General features: G+C 53.8%; 6 protein-coding genes across 6 annotated transcripts; 4 read left to right on the top strand and 2 right to left on the bottom strand.

Moving 5' to 3' along the window:
- Positions 1-177: 177 nt before the first annotated feature.
- fnx1 (Multidrug resistance protein fnx1) lies at positions 178-1,978 on the top strand (the record flags this gene model as incomplete). The annotated part of the gene is made up of 3 exons (XM_036636930.1): positions 178-405; positions 479-1,601; positions 1,668-1,978. 3 exons carry the CDS (start codon positions 178-180, stop codon positions 1,976-1,978), a joined length of 1,662 nt encoding a protein of 553 aa, XP_036497259.1.
- A 468-nt stretch (positions 1,979-2,446) lies between these two features.
- Positions 2,447-4,263, bottom strand: CGCS363_v005080 (uncharacterized protein; the record flags this gene model as incomplete). Its single annotated transcript, XM_036636929.1, has 3 exons — positions 2,447-2,539; positions 2,592-3,781; positions 3,831-4,263. The coding sequence occupies 3 exons, from the start codon at positions 4,261-4,263 to the stop codon at positions 2,447-2,449; spliced, it is 1,716 nt and encodes a 571-aa protein (XP_036497260.1).
- Positions 4,264-5,210: 947 nt separating this feature from the next.
- Positions 5,211-6,088, top strand: POM34 (Nucleoporin POM34; the record flags this gene model as incomplete). Its single annotated transcript, XM_036636928.1, has 2 exons — positions 5,211-5,452; positions 5,503-6,088. The coding sequence occupies 2 exons, from the start codon at positions 5,211-5,213 to the stop codon at positions 6,086-6,088; spliced, it is 828 nt and encodes a 275-aa protein (XP_036498349.1).
- A 682-nt stretch (positions 6,089-6,770) lies between these two features.
- ftp105 (Ubp5-interacting protein ftp105) lies at positions 6,771-9,669 on the top strand (the record flags this gene model as incomplete). The annotated part of the gene is made up of 5 exons (XM_036636927.1): positions 6,771-6,866; positions 6,927-7,646; positions 7,702-8,295; positions 8,345-8,588; positions 8,669-9,669. The coding sequence occupies 5 exons, from the start codon at positions 6,771-6,773 to the stop codon at positions 9,667-9,669; spliced, it is 2,655 nt and encodes an 884-aa protein (XP_036498348.1).
- Positions 9,670-10,776: 1,107 nt separating this feature from the next.
- On the top strand, positions 10,777-12,475 carry CGCS363_v005077 (putative epoxide hydrolase; the record flags this gene model as incomplete). Its single annotated transcript, XM_036636926.1, has 3 exons — positions 10,777-10,842; positions 10,898-11,028; positions 11,092-12,475. The coding sequence occupies 3 exons, from the start codon at positions 10,777-10,779 to the stop codon at positions 12,473-12,475; spliced, it is 1,581 nt and encodes a 526-aa protein (XP_036498343.1).
- A 634-nt stretch (positions 12,476-13,109) lies between these two features.
- Positions 13,110-14,422, bottom strand: CGCS363_v005076 (uncharacterized protein; the record flags this gene model as incomplete). The annotated part of the gene is made up of 5 exons (XM_036636925.1): positions 13,110-13,418; positions 13,483-13,700; positions 13,757-14,110; positions 14,165-14,224; positions 14,275-14,422. 5 exons carry the CDS (start codon positions 14,420-14,422, stop codon positions 13,110-13,112), a joined length of 1,089 nt encoding a protein of 362 aa, XP_036498342.1.
- Positions 14,423-19,212: the final 4,790 nt, after the last annotated feature.

Genomic DNA, 19,212 nt, shown 5'->3' with positions numbered 1-19,212 from the left:
AGGCGTCTTACATAACGTTTTACCCTATGCGTCCGTCCGTCTTTGTTAGTGCCCGGGGCCCCGTAGATCAGCCGAAAGGCGTCATTAACAATCCCGGCCGACAAACTTTCCTCCCCCGTTTCACTCATTCGCCATAAGGAAGTTTTTGTGAGTGAGATTGAAGTAGGAGCCGTAAACATGCCGGTGGACGAGGAACAGCCGCGGCGAGCGGCCAACGGCGCGCAGTCTTCGGAGACGACGCCTCTGCTCAATGGTGATAGCGGCGTTCGCGGTATTGCTGCTACAGCTGCCGCTGCCAATGATGAAGAGACCACCGTCATCGCCGAGACCGTCTCCAACGGCCGTCTGGCTCTCATCCTGGGAACCTCGTACTTTGGCGTGTTTCTTGGCGCCATTGATAGCACCGTGAGTCGTTCACCACACTCCCACATTGTGGGCTCTGCAAGCAGCGGGCAGTCTGACAAAGCCATCCCCGTAGATTATCGCAACCCTCTCTGGGCCCATCTCAAGCGAATTCAAGTCCCTGAGCCTCCTCAGCTGGCTCGCGACGGCCTACCTCATCTCAAATGCCGCCTGCCAGCCCATCTCCGGCCGCCTGACCGACATCTTCGGCCGCGGCCCGGGCCTGGTCTTCAGCAACATCTTCTTCGCCGCCGGGAATCTCATCTGCGGCCTCGCGCAGACGCAGTCCGCCATCATCTTCGGCCGCGTCGTAGCCGGCATCGGCGGCGGCGGGCTCATGTCCATCTCGACCTTCCTCGGCTCCGACCTCATCCCGCTGAGGAGACGCGGCATCTTCCAGGGCATCGGCAACATCGCATATGGCTCCGGCGCCATGCTCGGCGGCGTCTTCGGCGGCTTGATCAACGACCACACGGCCTGGGGCTGGCGGCTCGCTTTCCTGGTCCAGGTCCCGCCCGTCCTGGTGTCGGCCGTGCTCGTGGCCGTCCTGGTCAGGGTGCCCCCTAAAGCCTCGGACAAGTCCTACCTCGCGAGAATCGACTTCGGCGGCGTCTTCCTCACGATATCCTTCCTCGTGCTACTCCTCCTCGGGCTGAACGCGGGCGGAAATCTCGTGCCGTGGGTACACCCCCTCCCTCTCACAACAATCCCGCTCTCCTTCCTGGCCTTCGGCGCGTTCCTCTTCTGGGAGACCAAGGTCAAGCAGCCCATCATCCCCGTCCGCCTGCTCGCCAACCGCACCATCCTCTCCGCGTGCCTGACCAACCTGCTCTGCACCATGGTCATGATGATGGCCCTCTTCTACGTGCCCCTGTACCTGCAGGTCACCGGGCTCTCGGCAACCGACGCCGGCCTGCGCATCCTGACGTCCCCGCTCGGCGTGTCCATCATGTCCATCGGCGCGGGCTACATCATGAAGAAGACCGGCAAGTATGTTGTCCCGGGCATCTGCGCCCTGGTCATCTTCAACACCGGCATCGTCATCCTCACGCAGTTCGACGAGAACACGCCCGCCTGGGTCAACTACCTCGTCTTCTTCTTCGCGGGCGGCGGCTACGGCGCCATGCTGACCATCACGCTGCTCGGGTGCATCTCCGCAGTCGATCACTCCCAGCAAGCCGTCATCACCTCGGCGACATGTAAGTTCTAACCTTAACGGAACTTTCCCCTCAACGGAGGTAACTCCCAATACTGATAAATCTCAGACCTGGCCCGCAGTCTCGGTGGCACCGTCGGCATCACCATCGGCTCCGCCGTCTATCAAAACGTGCTCAAGAGCCGTCTCTGGGAGCGCTTCGGCGACTACCCCAACGCCGCCGAGATCATCGGACGCATCAGGGACGATCTTGACGAGCTGAAGCACTTGCCCCCCGGCTGGCAGCCCGGCGTCACCGATTCCTTCATGGAGGCCTTCCAGAGCGTCTGGTACACGATGCTGGGCATGTCGCTTGTGGCTCTCGTCTGCATTTCGTTGATGCGGCAGTATGTTCTTCACGCAACCTTGGAAAGACGTTGAGAAGTCTTGTGAAATGTGCAATCACGGGGCCGACGACAGACTAAGCCCGATTTTGTGACATAAAATTGATACAGTCAAAATAGAGTTGGACAACGTAACGATATAGATACGGAAGGCTCATCGCCAGTTGGATCCATTAGCTTTGAATAATCAAAATATCTTTATCGGCGAGCCTGCACGTCTTGACTTTTGTTGATTATGTGATCTACAATTGTAGTTCAATTGGACGCATTAGTGTCGAGACGCATGTAAGTCTCGGGCGGCAGCCCGCTGGCGCGTCTAGCAGATTCGGAGGGTGCTACTGGAATGAGACACGCTTGATCTACACATGACACAGCACTATGACATACAAATTTGCAAAACTATATTCTAATGGAGCAGGTAATCCGAAACTACAGCTGAGAAAGGAGCCGGCCGTTGCCTCTATTCCATCCCTCATGATTCAGCCGAGTGACATGAGTACAAATCTCAGGCATACGCCAAGGTGTTGTCGTCCCGAATCTGGCCTGCAATCTTGATAGAAGCCTCATTGCCTGCAACACAAGGGCCTCTGACAATGATCTGTGACGATTGTTAGCGATGTCCAGCGGTATCACCAAAATGAGTCGCTCACCTCTCCCTTATAATCCGAGTCCGCATTCTTGTACTTCTCCGTGTCCCTCAACAGAATCTCCGTACTCGTGACAGGCGCACCGAAATGCGACCGCTCATCGTCATGAACTCTGTAGTCGTAGTAGCCAGTCTGCGCAACGGCGCCAGCAACCTTTGGGGCCGCAAGAGCGTAAATGATCCTGGCACCCAAGAACACGCGAAGGTCAGAGAGAATCCGAGAAGACAGAGGCAGAGAATCAGCGCCGGCTCTATCAGCAACGTAAACAAGACGCAACTTGCCCGGCGTTTTGCCAATTGCCGGCCGCGATGAGCTGTTGAATCGGGAGGCCGCAGAGGCAACGGGCATCACGCCGCTTTCTGTCAGAGAGCGGGATTGGGCCCAGTGAGCAACCTTGGCAATGGCAGATGTCAAGCGGTTAGTAGCCTCCTGGTGTGTCCTCAACAGAGTCTCTGGCGTGGCCACAAGCACGGTAGGGGCCACTCCTTGGGTGGCGAGAACCAAGTCAGGCGAACGTCCAGCAACCGAGTTGAAGGCAACCGAGGAGTTGCAGTACAAAGCCGCGAGCGTCAAGATGAGGGTGTGAGTGTTTGTCAAAGAGTCGGCCGCGAGGAACAGGTCAGAAGGGCTGAGGCGCTGGGTTGAAGGAACAGCAGCAAGCTGACCAGCAACTCCAGAGACCAAGTTGGCCTGAGTGAAACGAACCATCTCTTCCATGGTGCCGGGCTTCGTCTGCCAGAACGTAATGACCTCCCTGGGTTCATCCTCCTTGTTCGGAGCAGGCAACTCTCTTCCAGCTTCAGCAGGGGCGTCGCGAATGATGTCTTGCCAAGTCGCGACATTGACACTGCCGCCGGTACCCTCGGGCACCTCGTTCCAGTCCATGTGGCTGCTTCCCTCATCAACAACCCAGATCAGCTGGCGCAGGGAGGGATACGCCTTGACGACAGGTTCAAAAGGGAACGCGCCGGGAGCCGTGATAACAGTGTCTGCGGCAGATCGACGGAGCATCATGGTGAGCTCTTCCGTAGACACGTCGAACGGAATCAGAATGGCCGTGAGATTGGGGTAGAAGCTGCAGGCAAACAATGCAACCAGGATCTCAATAGAGTTTGGCAAGTAAATGGCAACGCGGATACCACCCTGCTCGTGGATATGCTGTCCGATGAGGTTGATCTGTCGAGTGATGTCCTCTGCCTATTGTCAGAATCAACAGCGGGCATGAACTCCATTCAAACTCACCCAACTTGTGCTCAATAACGTTCTCGGAGCCCAAGACTGTCAGCAGTCTGCCCTTTCCCATGACACCTTTGCCATCATCGCCAGTTGCGCCAGCCACAACCTTTCTCCATATATCTCTGAGATCTCCGTCGCGTCCTCTCGACCATTTCGAAGCACCGGGGTCCTTGACGTTGAGTCCGCTGTTCAGGGGCATGCCATGAGGGGAAGAGTGGGATCGATAGACGGGCGATTCTCCTTTTTGTCGAACTGGCGAGCCTTGGGCCTGACGGGCAAGGAGCATAGGATGGGTATCGGGGTCTTGGCTGGATGCAATTCGATAGGAAACGATGACAACGAGCAGGGTGACAATGGCGGTGGTGTAGTTGTTCCATTGTCCGAAGAAACCGGAAACGCCCTCGTCCATCTGGAGCATGACGTTGTCAAAGAACCCCATGGTGGGCGGCGGGATCGTGAAGTCAGACTCGAGTCGCCGGTGTCGGTAGTGCGGAATGGATGGGTTCGGAAAAGGGAGCAAGTTGACCGATTGCTTTACGTGGCCGGCATGGAAAGCTCGGAGGGTTTAACAAGAGGAAAAAGCATGAGGCAGTGCCGGAGCTCGAGCTCGGAGGTTTCGTCGTGTGAGGTGGGCTGCGCTGGCAGTTCTCGGCGGGGATCCTGACATACCCCCCCGGCTGTGCTGGGCTGACTTTCCACAGAGGTTCCTGGGTGAGCTGCACGGGAAGGACCCTCAGGGCCCCAAGGTATGGAAGGTCGGGTAGGTACTTCAGGGACCGTGAGGCGCTCTGCTTGCCTGTGGTGTTGCTACCTACGCAATCCGCGGCCTGCAAATTCCCGGGGTTTGGGGGAACTTCCACACCTTTCCGCAGCTAAAACAGGTACGTACCTGGTCTAAAGTGCCTGCGGGTTCCTTCAACAGCTCCGTGCCGGCACCTGTGGAATCTGAGCGCCACCCGCCCCACGTCGGGAAGCTCGCAGCTGAAGGCAGGTACCCACTTTACCTAGCCAGAGTGCGACTGACCGCTTTCTGCCGGTTGCTGTGGCCCGTGTGGCTGGTGCATTGTTTTTCTGCCAGCCATTTCTGGCGAGACACACTGCGACCTGCATCTGCCAATTCCATCAACATCGTCAACTCGACCACAGAAGCGGCGCACTGAACCACGCTCGCGCTTGGCGACAGCGCAGCGTCGGAAACGACAACTTACTAACACATCACAGGTTTTCAAAAGAAACGAATCGGTAAGCTGTCCCCACCCGGGCGGGTGCGCAAATCTCAAGCATGACTGACGTGGTTCAGAACAGGCCTTGACCCTGACGCCGTACATCGACCTCGACTTCGTGACTCCAACTTCGATACCCTCGATACCCAACACAGCACCCAAAATGTCCTCCTCAGTGAGCAGGGCCACCGTGACCACGCCCGTCAGGTCGACACCACAGAAGACCGCCGCTATTGTTGACAGCCCGGGTACCTGGAGACATCCTCGTCTGAACGAGATCACGAGACGACGCAATGCGACCACCTTCTCCGAGAAGAACGTGAGGAAGATCGCATACAACATTGCCTTTCTCCTCGGTCTGTGGCTTTCTCAGGTTGTCGCACGATCATATGTCCCTACTTCTTGGTATGTTTGACTTTACCCTGAATGTCTCGCCCACCTCTAACAGACAGCAGGATCAATCCTTCTCTGCGATCGTATCTCGGCTGGGCGTACTACGCGATCCAGCTCTTTCCTCTCGTAAACATCGGCATGGCTATGCTTCCGTTGTTCCGTCCTGCCGACGATCTTGCCGACATTCCCCTAACGCCTGCCCAGCGCAAGCTTCTTGGATTGCCGCCCAGCGCAACGGCAGCCACTCCTGATGCTGTCTATAGCACGCCGCCGAGATACTCACGCACGCCGTCCCTGGCTGGATCACCCGCGAGCAACAGAAGCTTCTCTGGCTCTCCACTGTCTGGACGGGGCAGCCCGGCGCTCGGGTCCTCGTTCAATGGACAATCATACTCGCCCTCTCCTCTGAACGGCAGCCCCTCTAAGTTCTCGGCTAGTCTGAACAGCAACCGGAGGTCATCTTTCAGTTCGTCCACCAACTTCGGTGCGAGCACCAACAGCAATCTGGGCGCCAGTACCGCCTCTTCTCTGTTTCCCGACCCCGGAACACCAAGCCCCTCGACGGGCAAGCGCACTAGTGTTGGCTTGAACAACAAGTGGCTTTATGAAAGGGGCAGGAGATCTTCGGGAGGCAGCTGGATGCACTAAGCATGATGACGGTTCTTCGCAAACGATGGAGTAATGCATTCGAAGTGTTTGGGGCTTTAGACTGTGGTTTCTCTGCCAGCTTGGAGAACGGCGTTACGGGACCGCTTGAAGGGTCTTTTCAGGAGATGCCTAGCTCTGTTAATGGGATTACTATACCACCAAGCGGATTCTCAAGATGACGCGCATGAGGAGCAAGGGTTGTACATAGACGTCAATCTACAGAACCTGCGGGTCATAAATGGGACTAGGACTTCGAGGATCACAGTCAAAACACACGTGCATAACTTGGGTCAAGCACTCCACAATCGATGTAAGAAGAGCATCAGTCCAAGGAGGCGGGGGTGAGAAGGACGACATGCTCTTGTCTGGTTTGCCCTTGCAGATTCTACTGTAGTTGAAGTTCGATAATGCTGCAAGAGATGGACTTTCATTCAAGCCTGGAATCTGGGCGTGTGTCAGTCGCGCAGGTACGTACCTCGGCATCAGGAAATGGAAGGATGCGACCAAGATACGGGAACACCTACCCCGCTTTCCAACGTCTATTGGCCGGATTGCAGCTGCGACCCGCCTTTTTGGCATTACGTAGCACCCGGGCGCCCTTTGGTCTGGAACCATTAACCGTCGCCTTCCCAAGCTTCTTCTGTCAGAAACGTTCTGATAGATATGAACGCTCTGTGACAACATGGGTGCCAGCGACTCGAAGCTCGTCTTCAAGAAGGGCATCTTCAGGCTGTCTGAGGAGCGTCACATCCCGGCTGATGACCCCTACTGGACTTCTGTAGGTACTCCTGCATCGTGTCTTCTTCCCAGGCAACGTCTACTGACCACATTTCGACAGTTTTGGGAGCTCCCCGAATCCTCAGAGGACATCTTCAGCCTCTTTGCCCCCGCCGACATTCGTCGCACCAGAGATAAAGCCCTCGAAAACCTAGAAACCTTGATACTTGCAATCACATCTCGACTGTTCATATTGCGCCATCATCCCTCGTTCCCCGACCCTGAGATCGCACCTGAACGAGACGCTCTGAACTGTATCCGAGTCCTGACGCGCATTCTACCCTTCATCTACGAGGCTGATAACCTTCAACAATGGGAAGAAACATTCTTCTGGGGGGCTAGGCGGAAGAGGACGAGGCAATCCGCCATTGCCAACGAAGTGTTGTTCGACGGAGCCCAGGATGGCCCGCGATCGCCGAAGCCGAGGAACGACCCTGAAGACTTCGAAGACGCCAAGCCTCTCGCCGAGGAGCTTATCGACACTCTCGTAGACTTGCTGTTCTTTTCCGATCTCACCTTACCCAAACAACCCAATGGACGCTCGAAAGTCACGTACGCCATCTGGCAGAGTGGCGTGGGCTGCAATACCGCAGTAACAACCACCAAGGAGTTCGAAAGCAACCGTAGCGAGATTCTCCGCCTGCTCATGACCATGACAAGTCAGAGCATGTATATGTCACCCAACGCTCTTCCACAAAAGGGTGTCCGGGCCTTGACCCACATTTGTACATGCCCCGACAAGCAGGTCGTGCTGTCGGTTCTCTGCTCGCTGCTGAATACTGTACGTGCATGCATATTGCGGCTCCAATAGACGGAACTATCGCTGACAGGAACAGACCCTAAAGTACAACCCAGCCACCTGGCGTGTTCCTTACAACACGCTCGTCTTCAAAGACGAGAAGCAGATTCTGGTGACTTACACACTACAACTGCTGCTGGTATTCTTGCTGTATCCAATACCCGAGCAGGATGGCACGACGCCCAAGAACTTTTATCGTCATTTCCTTGGCCGACTTCACCGCCCCCAGGACTTTCAATTCATCGTCGACGGTATGACTCGAATTCTTAACCAGCCGCTCCAGGAGAAGAGTTCGTATATTCCCAGCGGACAAACCGGGGCCAAGTTTGCTCCAGAAATCATCATGCTTTTCTGGGAAATTACGCAGTGTAACAAACGATTCCGTTCATTCATCATCGATACGGAGCGCCTGACGGATTTTCTCGTTCTGACACTTTTCTACGCTCTGGAGTACAAGAATGATCCGTCCAAGCAAGGGGTAGTGCGGATGTGTGCCTTCTTGCTCCAAACTTTGAGTGTGGAAAAGAACTTTGGCACCAATCTCAACCGCACTTTTGGGCGACAAGAAAGTCTGCCTTTGACCATCAGAATACCAGGATTCAGCGGAACATACGCCGACTTCTTGATCCACGTGAGCAATGCTGTTGCGCTTGAAATGAAGCTCTGCTAACTGTGGCTAGTCAATCTACAACCTCATCACCACGAGTCAAGGCAGACTGAATGCCATCTACCCGGCATTGTTGGCAGTGATCAACAATATCGCTCCTTACCTAGAAGGACTCAGTCCGGCATCTGCATCGAAGCTGATGCAGCTGTTCTCTTCGATGTCTTCCCCCTCGTTTCTTCTGGCAAATGATAGTAACCACGACCTTTTGAGGTCACTAATGGAGTCCATCAACTCAGTCGTCGAGCATCAGTACCAAAGTAAGTTTGCCGCCTTAGGGATGTAGGGTGCAGCTTTGCACCCGCATCGTCAAAACCACACTTATCTAACGACCGAACAGAGAATCCAGAGTTGATCTTCTCGATCTTGCGCAACAAGAAGCGCATTGAAGCACTGCGTACTTTCACGCTTGAGAGTGGTCAGGAGGAGATTGAGAGACGCAACCGTCGCCGCAAGGAGGCTGCGGCCAGCGGTGATGGATTGGAACCAAGTTCGGTCAGAAGCTCCGTTGAAAGCCTCCGCAGCCCGACGACTTCGCAAGCTCGGCAACCCACCCTCAGCGATGTGCCTGAAGAAGATGGAACTTTCGCGATCGGGGATGACGACGACGATAGCGATGACGATGATGACGATGACGAAGACGATCATCGCCCTACGCCAGCCCAGTCTACTACAAGCGAAAACCCGTCCGTCACATCGTCCCAAGCCGAATTTGCGGAGGATGCGGTTCCTACGCAACTCCGCGGAATGTCGGAGAAAGCCAGGGGAAAGATGCCCGCTGGCGTGCCCAATTTCTCCCGACAGAACAGCACCACAAGTCTCGGCGGCTACTCCACCAGTGGACAATCACAGACCGGCGTCTTTGAACCAAGTGCGCAGTGGATCGAGAGCTGGCTCCCAGAGCTTCCTCTCCATACCATGCTCACTGTGATTCAGCAAGTGTCAGCTTTGCTGCCCCGTCAAGCACTTGCTGGCGAATCCGCGAACCGAGAGACGCTGCAAAAGATACAGGAAATCAGGCTAGTAGGTGTAGATCCCACACCGCCTCGTGTCCATTCGTTCGAGTGGTCACAGTTGTCTTTGGGCTGGTACGAATCGCTCCTCTGGGGTTTTGTCTTCACCAGCGAGATCCAGGTATCCAAGGGTACAGTTGGAATCTGGAACGGGACAGCAATAAAACTATTCCGCGTCCAAGAGACAGCTCCACAAGGTCCCAGCTTGACCTCACCTAGAGGAGCAGTAGACGCCGTGGGAAGCAACATCGTGTCCCGTATCGGCGCCATGAACCTTCGCGGTGCTCCGGGAGCTGCTGCACCAGGTGCTCCGCAACGTCCTTTTTGAGGCCGGAATCTTCATTTTGAGGCAAGCTGTCTGCCGATTCGGACGGATCCAAACACGCAAGGCTCATGGTCGCGGCAAATGGAATAGAGGGCTTGTCACATCAAACGATTGGACTTGTGGAGGTAATGAAGAACAAGAGATACCTGAGAGGACGACAACCACCGGATATGCGGAGACTCGAACCCTTCGTCTTCGAGTCTTCGAGGGGAAGCGTGGTGCATGATTTGCAGCAAGACTACGCGACGAAAGAGGGGATTCTGCAGACGCCCGGAAGAGCGCCGGGGTGATACTGGACTTGTGATCAGGTTACAATTGGCGTTGGGAGGATCAGTTGTGGCAAAGGACGCGTGTTTGACTATCACACCTAGGCATGAGCAAGCTGCTGAGAAATGCATACACTGAACTGCCTTTATCACACACCTTCTCTACGGCTGCGACTGACAGACACCAGGCGCGACTCACTCAGATGGGAATCTGAAAATGATGGGAAACTCAAAGGGTGTGGCTGATGTGGCAAGTTTACCATCCCAACTGAGCAGGGGTTTGGATGAAGCATAGCCAATAGATGCACTAGCTCCAAAATTCCGTCCAAGATTTAGCTTGGTTGATGCAACTCTGTACCTGGCAAAGCCAGCAAAAAGCGGTGATCATTTCCGAATATTGACGGGGATTCGTGTGCACCGCCACATGTCTGTCGGTGTGCACCCGTTCTAGACTTACTATCCCACCTCTGCGACCACTCAGAGGCCTTCCAACACGTAGGGAGGAGTCCAGCCACAATGCCTTCACTCGACCAGGACGACGGCACAACGGACATTGAACATGGAAGCGCTCGCTTGGGATTGAGGAAGGTCCGGACCTTATTAAAGTCCCCGGCGATATCAATGAGACTTTGCAGGGCGTTGGTTCCCAGTTGGGTAACACTTATTGCTTTGGGTTGCTTACGTGGTTGATGCCCTTATTCAATACGCCCCGTCCTTGATTGTTTTCCACTGGCATTTCTTCGCTCTGCTCACCGTCTCTTTGGAGACTTTGTTTATTTTGTTTGCTTCTGGAAAACGGAAAGAAGGATTAGAGTTTGGTCTTCAAAGACTATGCCCACTCATCATGGTGACTCCTCTTGAGAACAGCGCCGTCTTGGCAGGTGATGAAATCAGGCCTTACCGCATTCATGTGAGAGATTCTAAGCAAGGTGAGGGGACTTGGTGACTGACTCGGTGTACCACAGGTTTCAAGCAAATACCTCGATCTCACGAAGCAAAAGCTGGAACTCACCAGGCTGCCTCATGAGACTTCAGAACCCAAGTCGCAAGACTGGTGGGAGCCGAAACCCCGGATCGAGCCGCTCGTTGACTACTGGTGAGTTACCTCTTCTCTTCTTGGAGCAGAAGAAGCGCGTTGTTAACAGTAGCACGCAAACAGGCTTGAAAAGTATGACTGGCGAGAACAAGAGAGGCTCTTCAACGCACAGCTCCCTCAATTCCGTACAGCAGTCCTGATTCCGGGCACCGAGTCTTCCGTGCGGTCTCACTTCATCCACGTCAGGTCGTCTCACAGCAATGCAGTCCCCCTGCTCTTGATTCCTCCTTTCCCCTTCACAAATCTCTGCCTCCAGCACCTTATTCAGCCTCTCGCGGAGCCGGAGGATCCGGAGAATAAGCAGCCTTTCCACGTGGTGATTCCCTCTTTGCCTGGTATCGGCTTCAGCGATGCGCTCCCAAGTAACACGTCCGTCATCTCGGCGACGGCTGAGGTCCTTAACACCGTTATGACAAGACTTTCGTACTCAACATACGTCGCGACAAACACAGCTTCGGCCACCTCAAGTCCTGCAGAAATCGACTGGAAAATCGCAAGCTACCTGACAGCGCACTACCCCAACAGCTGCGTAGGCGCCCACTTCATCAACCCGTCCATCAAGGCACCAACTGCACAGGCAGCGCCCCTGGAGTGGATGAAGTGGTCCATCGCAAAGTTCTTCCGCGCCCCAGTACTGGGATACCAGCGCGAGGACTTCGCTTCCTTGGACCGGGTCTCCAAATCGCCAGCGACCCCTCCGCCAGACATGCTGGAACCAAACACGCCATCCTTCGCCCTCTGCGACTCGCCGGTCGGGCTCCTCGCGCTCGTGCTCAAGGTCCTCCGCGTCTTAGGAGCGCATAAGCAGTTCTCACCAACAGAGATCGTCACTCTGACGCAGACGGCGTGGCTTCCCGGCCCCGAGGCCGCACTGCGCTTCTGGGCTCACTGTCTTGCCCACGAGGAGGAGGCGCCACCGAAGCCGGCTACAAAGCCTAAGATTGCAATGACGGTGTTTACTGGCGAAGCGGCCACTGGGCTGAGTGATGTCGAAGCGCAAATCGTCGCGCCCCGTCCGGCGTCAGTCTCATACGCGTGTCCGGCCTGGGCGAAGGTCTCGTACAATCTCCTCCACACGCGGCGGGCATCGGCAACGCCGGGCTTGGTCGCCTGGGACGCTCCAGAATACATCTTTGAAGGAGTCCGCGGCCTGACGAAAGAACTCATGGCCATCCCCAATACGCTGAAACGCTCCGACCAGACCACTGCGCCGCTGCAGGGCGTCAGTGTCCAGGGTGATGGCTCACAAGGAGCGCAACAGATGGCTAAGACTACTGGTAGCGATAACGTGCCATCGACGCCGCAGGCCGAGGCTTCGTGGCGCCTTGAGAGGATTCGCGAGGCTTCGGAGACACCCAACAAGTCGCAAAAGGACGGCGGAGGGGCGGAGGCCGACTTTGATCAGGCTAGTCCTGATACCATCGTGGTCACCCCTCCAGGGAACTGAAAGCTATTAAAAACTCGCGTTGGATCTTTGCTTTGTTTGATGATACCAGGATATACGCTTCGCGGTTATGAAGACGATGAACACGATAGAAGGAAGCGGTTGGATTTGCCTAGATGAAAGGTCGATTTCCTCACTTGCTACGGAGGTTTAATTATGATACATAATTTCTCACTTTGGTTTCGTCGACTCTACTTCCAAACTGTGATGCATAGAACAGCCTCGCTCTCTTGCAAATTCGCAGGGTTGAGATTGGTACTATTGATTGCCCTGAAGAAGCATTCACATCACATAGCATTGGGCCGGGTGAATCTTTTGCAGTTACTGCTTGTTGTTTTATGCGCAAGTTTAAGTACTAAAAACCGTTGAAGAACATAAGGTAACAAAAACATATCAAGACACAATCCAGCAGCTTTGTTTCTATCCTCAGTCAACAATATACGCGCGCATCAATCACACACACGACTCCTTGATCCGCTGTAGCCACCACATCTCGCTCTGGCACCTAGTTCGATCGACAGCCTCGTTCTGCCCACCCAGAACATCCACACGACTATAGTGCAGTATTATCGATATCCTCAGTTAAGGGATGCTTGCTTGAGGCCTCACCTTGATTCCGTATCAGGCTCGCCGTGGCTCACTCTTGAAGATTGGCCAGAAACGCGACGAGGACGGCAGCATAAGCTAAAGACCCCACGAGTACGACCAGCATGGTGGCCCCTTGGTGACTAAACATCATAGCCATGAACAGGAGGGTGAAGCTAGTCAGGAGACATACGGCGCCTGCTGTGCTGATGCCTGGGAAGATGTAGAGAATTATGACCGGCAACAACAGGACGACTGCGTAGACCAGTATGGCAAGTCCTTTGCAGAAAATCTCCATGAGTCCCGTCACTAGAGGAGCCGCAAACTTCTGCTCCTCCGTGCTATTGTCCTTGAAGAGTAACTGTGGAGACGGGAGAAGTTAGCCAGGTGGCCACCGATGCACTCTTCCGTTCTTGACAGCTTACCAACACAAGCCACTTCGGCAGCAAGTGCATCCATCCTGTGATCGTCCGCCATAGCGGATCCGTCGCCGTGCTGACGAAATCGTTCGGATGACTCAGATACTCCATTTCTTCCTCGTTCAGGTAACCGTCATCTTTAATCTTGTAACATCGGTTCCAGAACTCGGGCTCTCGTACTTCGTGGAGTGATCGTAGGGTCCTCTCGTTGAACATCATCTGGTCTGGTGTCATCAGTCAGAGTCGCCCTGTCAATTTTGCAGCTTCTGGAACACTTTACGGTGGTTGTTTAGGAGAGGCCATATCTCCTGCAGGAGTTGAGATATCTTCTGTGGGAGGCTGTAGTCCTGCTCCTTGCTGAGAAGTGAGGCTTGTTCCGCCAGGCCTTGCCCTTCAGCTAGACCGTCTTCTAGATCTTCTGCGGTCGGTATGTTCTCTGTGAGATCATCTGGCGCTCTGGTACGAGCCTTTTGATGGTCCAACTCGAACAGTCTCCTTGCCAAGACGGCAAGTCTGTAGTGGGAGTCTAGAAGACATCGTTGCAATAGATAGCCAAACTTTCGGTGGATCGCAGTGTTCTCGAATCCCTCTTGCTCGGCGGCTAGGCGTGACCAGCCTTCGGGGTACCGATTGACTTCCTGCATGTTAGACCTGTACGAGCCGAGGTTGTACTGTTACTTGTGCTCACTGTCGTAACTATAGACGTAGTCTGCGGATCGGACACTTGAAGGGTTTACCGGATCCGTCGCTTGCTGTGTCAGTCAGGTCAACCGGCGTCAGTAGTAGTGTGACACGCACGTTGCAAAGTAGCAGCGGCCTGTGGATACAAGCCCCATTTATGAAGGATGGACCTAATTTTTAGGTTCATGGGAGGAGTAGACGTCGTTTTGGGGATGCTGTTCTCGCCGTGGCCGGCTTCGATATCAGTAGAAAGCGTAGTTGTCATGATAAGAAAAGGATTGTATTCGCCTGATTTCCTTTCAAAACCTCGCAAAAGGTAGATGACTGAGGACTCCATTTTATAGACGAAGACCAGAAGTGGAAACGCCCAGATCGTCATGTCGGCGTGGAACGAGACGGGTGCTCCAGCCTTGCCAACATTGCCAACAAAATGGCGATGTTGGTCGGCGGTCCCTCTATTTGGACCCCACGTTATGAGGTGGTGTAGGGAGACAGAATATTATGGGTAAAGGCAGATCTTAGGCGCCCTGATATGATGAGTTGTCTGCCTGCTCTTGGAATACTTGGTTGAAGATGTTCTGTTGCGGTGAGCGATGGTGTGCTGATCTGCTGACCGATTCGTCGCCTTCGTGATGGTTTCGGGCGTAAAGAAGATGCAAGAGAAGCAGACCGGGTTCACATGATGTTGAAGAAGGTTTGAATCTGCTGCTTGAGAGAAGAGTTCCAACACTGGAGAAGTACGCTCACAGGTCGAGTAGGTCGAGACAGCCAGCGGGTGTGCACAAATTAGTACCGAGATGTACCCGCCAGCGACGATGACGAATATAGATCTTCACTCAGAGACATTTAGGGAATTTCAGACTCTCACCGCTCTCTTCGTGGTGCAGTTGCCAATCCTCTCAGCCTCTATCGGGCCGCAAGAAAGTGGGATAGCGCCCTATCAGCTCGGGTCGCAAGGAGTCGGCAATCCAAGAAGGATCGGTCCGGTATCCTGTGGAAGAAGTGAAGAAAACCAGGCTGAGGAAGACTGAGTCCACACATCATCATTGGTTTGATCGGTCCGGTCGATATGACCTGAAGTACGGGGAGGCATTGGAGGTACTGCCAGTCTGGATCTCTGCCAGTACTGCGGGGGTAACGCCACACTTCTCTTCGCGACAGCAGAGCAGCGACCAGCGGCACCCCAAGATCTGTCACGAGCTATTTCGAATGCATTTGAGATTGAGAGTCCACGATTTTGAAAAGAAATGGGAATGAAAAGGGGATCTGGGAGGGTCATATTGTTGGACGAGCGAGTCCGGACCGGTTCACCGAGCCGGCCCCGCGATGGATCCCATCGTACATGTTCTGGATCTTCCCCAGATCATCATTGCCGCGCATTTGTTCATGAAAACAAAGGGGGGCTACTGTTTGACCATGCTGTGCAACCAACACTCGATTCAGGAGAAGTGCCGCAGAAGAACATGCTGTGATCTCGCAAAGAGAAGTTTACAAATACAAATGAATAACCTGAAAACCTTGAAAGATGCAGATGGCTTATGTATCGGACCAAAGGAGTGTGTTTGACTCGCCATATCAATTCAATTTGGCAAGTCTCCCCACGTCTTTCGCATGACGCGGCCATCTCGGACTGTGTCCCCTGAGGGAAAGGTGGGAACTGCGAGTGGTGTCAACCCATGCCACGCCAGACGCTTTCTAATACGCGCGGTTAATGCGCGAGCCAACAAAAGCCTCATCTCCAGATGAATAATGCAACCTTCACAGTGAAAACCTGGGACGCCCACCCGATACGAGCGAATATATGCATGCCTACGGCCGGGAAGCGCTGGCATTAGATAGAATTGTGCACCGGGGGAAGCCTGTGCAACGTTTGGCGTTCCTACACTCCGTTGCGTTGACAGCGTCCGCCCCCCCTTTTTGCCGAAATTACGCACGCATAATCCCTGTATATACATGAAAATTTGCCCAACGCCACGTAGATATTCGTAGTACGGCAATTGACCTATTCTGATGGCTTCAATTGATCTATTTCTATTGAATCTCATTATCTGAGGGCATCGTGATGCCTCCTAAACGCCGCCGCGCGGCTCGGCAGGCGGATGATGACCCTTCTGGGCATCGTCCGTCACCCATCGCCAACGGTACGCGGAAACAACGACGTATACAACAACTGGCACAGGACGCCGCCAGAGATCCTCCTCAACGCTCTGCCTCGCCGTCGATCAGGATCGTTACGCCCGCCGAGAGGGCTCGCCGGGCTGCCGCCGCCGAAGAGGCCGCCGAGGAGGCCGCCGAGGAGGTTATCGTCGCCGAGGCTGGACCCGAGACTAATGATTTGGTGGCGGCTGAGTCTACATCGCGAAGAAAGCGTGTACTTATAGCCCCTCCGTCATCACGAAGAGCTCCAAAAGCGTCCTCTCGCCAAAAAGCAACGACAACGCAGAGGAAGCGAAAGAAGGATCCGCCGCATACGATCCGGCTCCGAAGTACTCTGCCTTCGTCGATGCCACCGTTTCGACCAGACTCGACCCCAGTTAACCCAACCCCTCGTCAAACCACTCGATTTGCGGACGATACGCCTACGGCCCCTCGCCATAGCGCTGATGATACGTTTATGTCGTTCCACGATGTATTTGAAGAGGAGGACGATATGGGTAACGAGGAACCAACTCTGCTACAAATCCAGGTTACCCGTGGCCCAGCGCTCAAGGGTAACGGTTTACCTGTTCTCGATCTAACCATCGAGAGCATCGCGTATAACAGATTCAGTATTGCTCCTGTATTAGATGCGAATAGTAGAGACTGGGAGGCAGACAGCGGCGCCCAACTTGAGGCAGAAGTGGCTCACTCGTATATTGTGAAGAAGGCCAATATCGCTGTTGTCGTTGCTTGGAGGAAGCCCACCAACGCATCTAAACCAACACCAATCTTCACTCGGGTCTATCCGTCTACTGGAGGGGTCACTTGGCCAAGTATTCCATGGGTTGATATTGTCCCCTCTCTTGAACAAGCTGAAGAGAGGGGTGAAGTCCACCTCACCGTCAAGTGGCAATACAGCGCCGTACCAATCTCTGGTGGTATAGTGACTGGCGTACGAACGCCTCGAAAAGGTGGCCGAGCAGGCGTTTCAGCCGGCATGCAAGAGGCGATCGATCGTGAGGCTAACGATCCTGCAAACGTCGAGCGTCGGAAGGAGGGTATGCACAGACAACTTCTCCGTACGCACATCTGCCCAGAGTACCAGAGATGTAAGAATAGTTCGGGCGACGAGAAGTTCAACTGGTGCTATATACTAGGCCAGAAGCACTACAAGATCAAATCTCACCATATAGAGAAGTGGGCGAAGGCTATTATGACTGGACAGGCTGGCGTTGACAATATGGAACCACCTAAAGAACTGCTTGGTGAGATTCTTCACGACCAGTTTATAGAGGATCAGAAACGCCAGGGCAAGAGAAGTAAGAATATCGTGGAGGTTGATGATAACCAGGAGACGACAGTGATGACGGAAGAGAAGGCTGAAAATGCCGCACTTCCATCATCAGGGTCAAGATCTGGCCTAACCAACGCCAACAGCAACGCCATCGTCAATATATACGGCAACGCGGGGGCGCCAGATCGTCATCTTCAATATCCTAACCCATACGTACAGCTGCCGCCGCCGGCGCCGCCGCCGCCGGCATATTGGCCATATGCGAACATCTCACAGTATTCGTTGCCAACTCTTCCGCCATTGAACCTTCCAAGCACTCGTCAACCAAGTATCGCACTCCCGATTCGTTCGTCCTCGCCAGTGGTACCGGATTCGCCTCGAAAAGCTCTAGATCAAGTGGCCAGCTTCATCAAGTGGTTTATATCCGTCCGCGGCAAGCGATATAACGTCGACGAAGGGTTCAGAAAGAAGCTACAGAAACTGCGATCAGTAGACAGTAGCTTGCGGGCAATTCGCAAGTTACCAGATATTTGGTTTACTGAACAGGGTTTTACTCAAGATCTTACCGAAGATGTCAGGAACTCGATCAAATCCTTCATAGACAACAGCGCCTACTACGGAGGGCAGTCTGACGCCCTCTCCGACGTGGTATCTCACTCTGAACTTCATTCAAACCATCGAGAGTCAGAAGGAGATGTTTATACAAGAATATACGCTGGATTGCCAGGAGGGACGGCGGCGGCGCCAGTTGAAAACTCTGCGGCGCTAGTTTCAGGCGAGTTGGGGTCATCCCGACATATCGACGCCCTAGTGCCACGTCAATCCATCGAGCAAGAGATCCGTGGTACGCCAGTTGAAGTTGGTCGACGTGGTGAGTGTATATAGAGCTGTTTACTGTCGAATATGGCTAACTTTGTAGGCGTTTCGGAACTCTTTGGTTTCGTTTCGTCACCACTGCTGTCAGCGTCGCAGATGCTGCCCACGCAGTTACAGATCGAACAAGACGAAATCGAGCAAGGCGATGAGGACAATCAGATTGAAATCTCGAGTGATACGTCGTCAACAGAGACGTATTACTCGGAGGAGGATAACGAAGAAGAGTGATACAGCAAGAGTGGTGTGAAGTTTGACTGTATGCGCGATTTTTTTGCATGACGTGTTCAACCACGGAAAAGTCTACCCATAGCCGTAGATTCAACACTGCCGCTCTATACGTATAAAAGCAATAGAATTACTGTTATTTTGGATCTGCAAACAATACACTTCGGTCCATCCCGATACTGGTTAGGGGCAGTTGAAGTCTCTGACTATGGTTGAAGTCTCTGATCGTGATGACGTGTCATCATCACAAATCATCGTCACAAGCATCAACAACGCGTTTCAGCCGTTATACAGGCAAAATTGATATGTATACGTAGCTACCGACGAAAACAATGGACGACGGTATATTTTTTGTGTTCTGGTGCGCTTGTGGCTAACCTTTTGGCAATCTTGTTGGCTACAATCATGGATTTGATGATTGACCATCATATGACGACACGATTAAGATCTATTGCGCGCGAACGCACGATGAAAATTTGGATTGCTTGCTGATGTTCAATATTGGCAGCAAATCCTCCCTT

Source organism: Colletotrichum siamense (assembly GCF_013390195.1).
Source record: "Colletotrichum siamense strain Cg363 chromosome Unknown KSG_Cg363_contig03, whole genome shotgun sequence".
Taxonomy (NCBI): domain Eukaryota; kingdom Fungi; phylum Ascomycota; class Sordariomycetes; order Glomerellales; family Glomerellaceae; genus Colletotrichum; species Colletotrichum siamense.
This window is presented reverse-complemented; position numbering and strand designations above follow the sequence as displayed.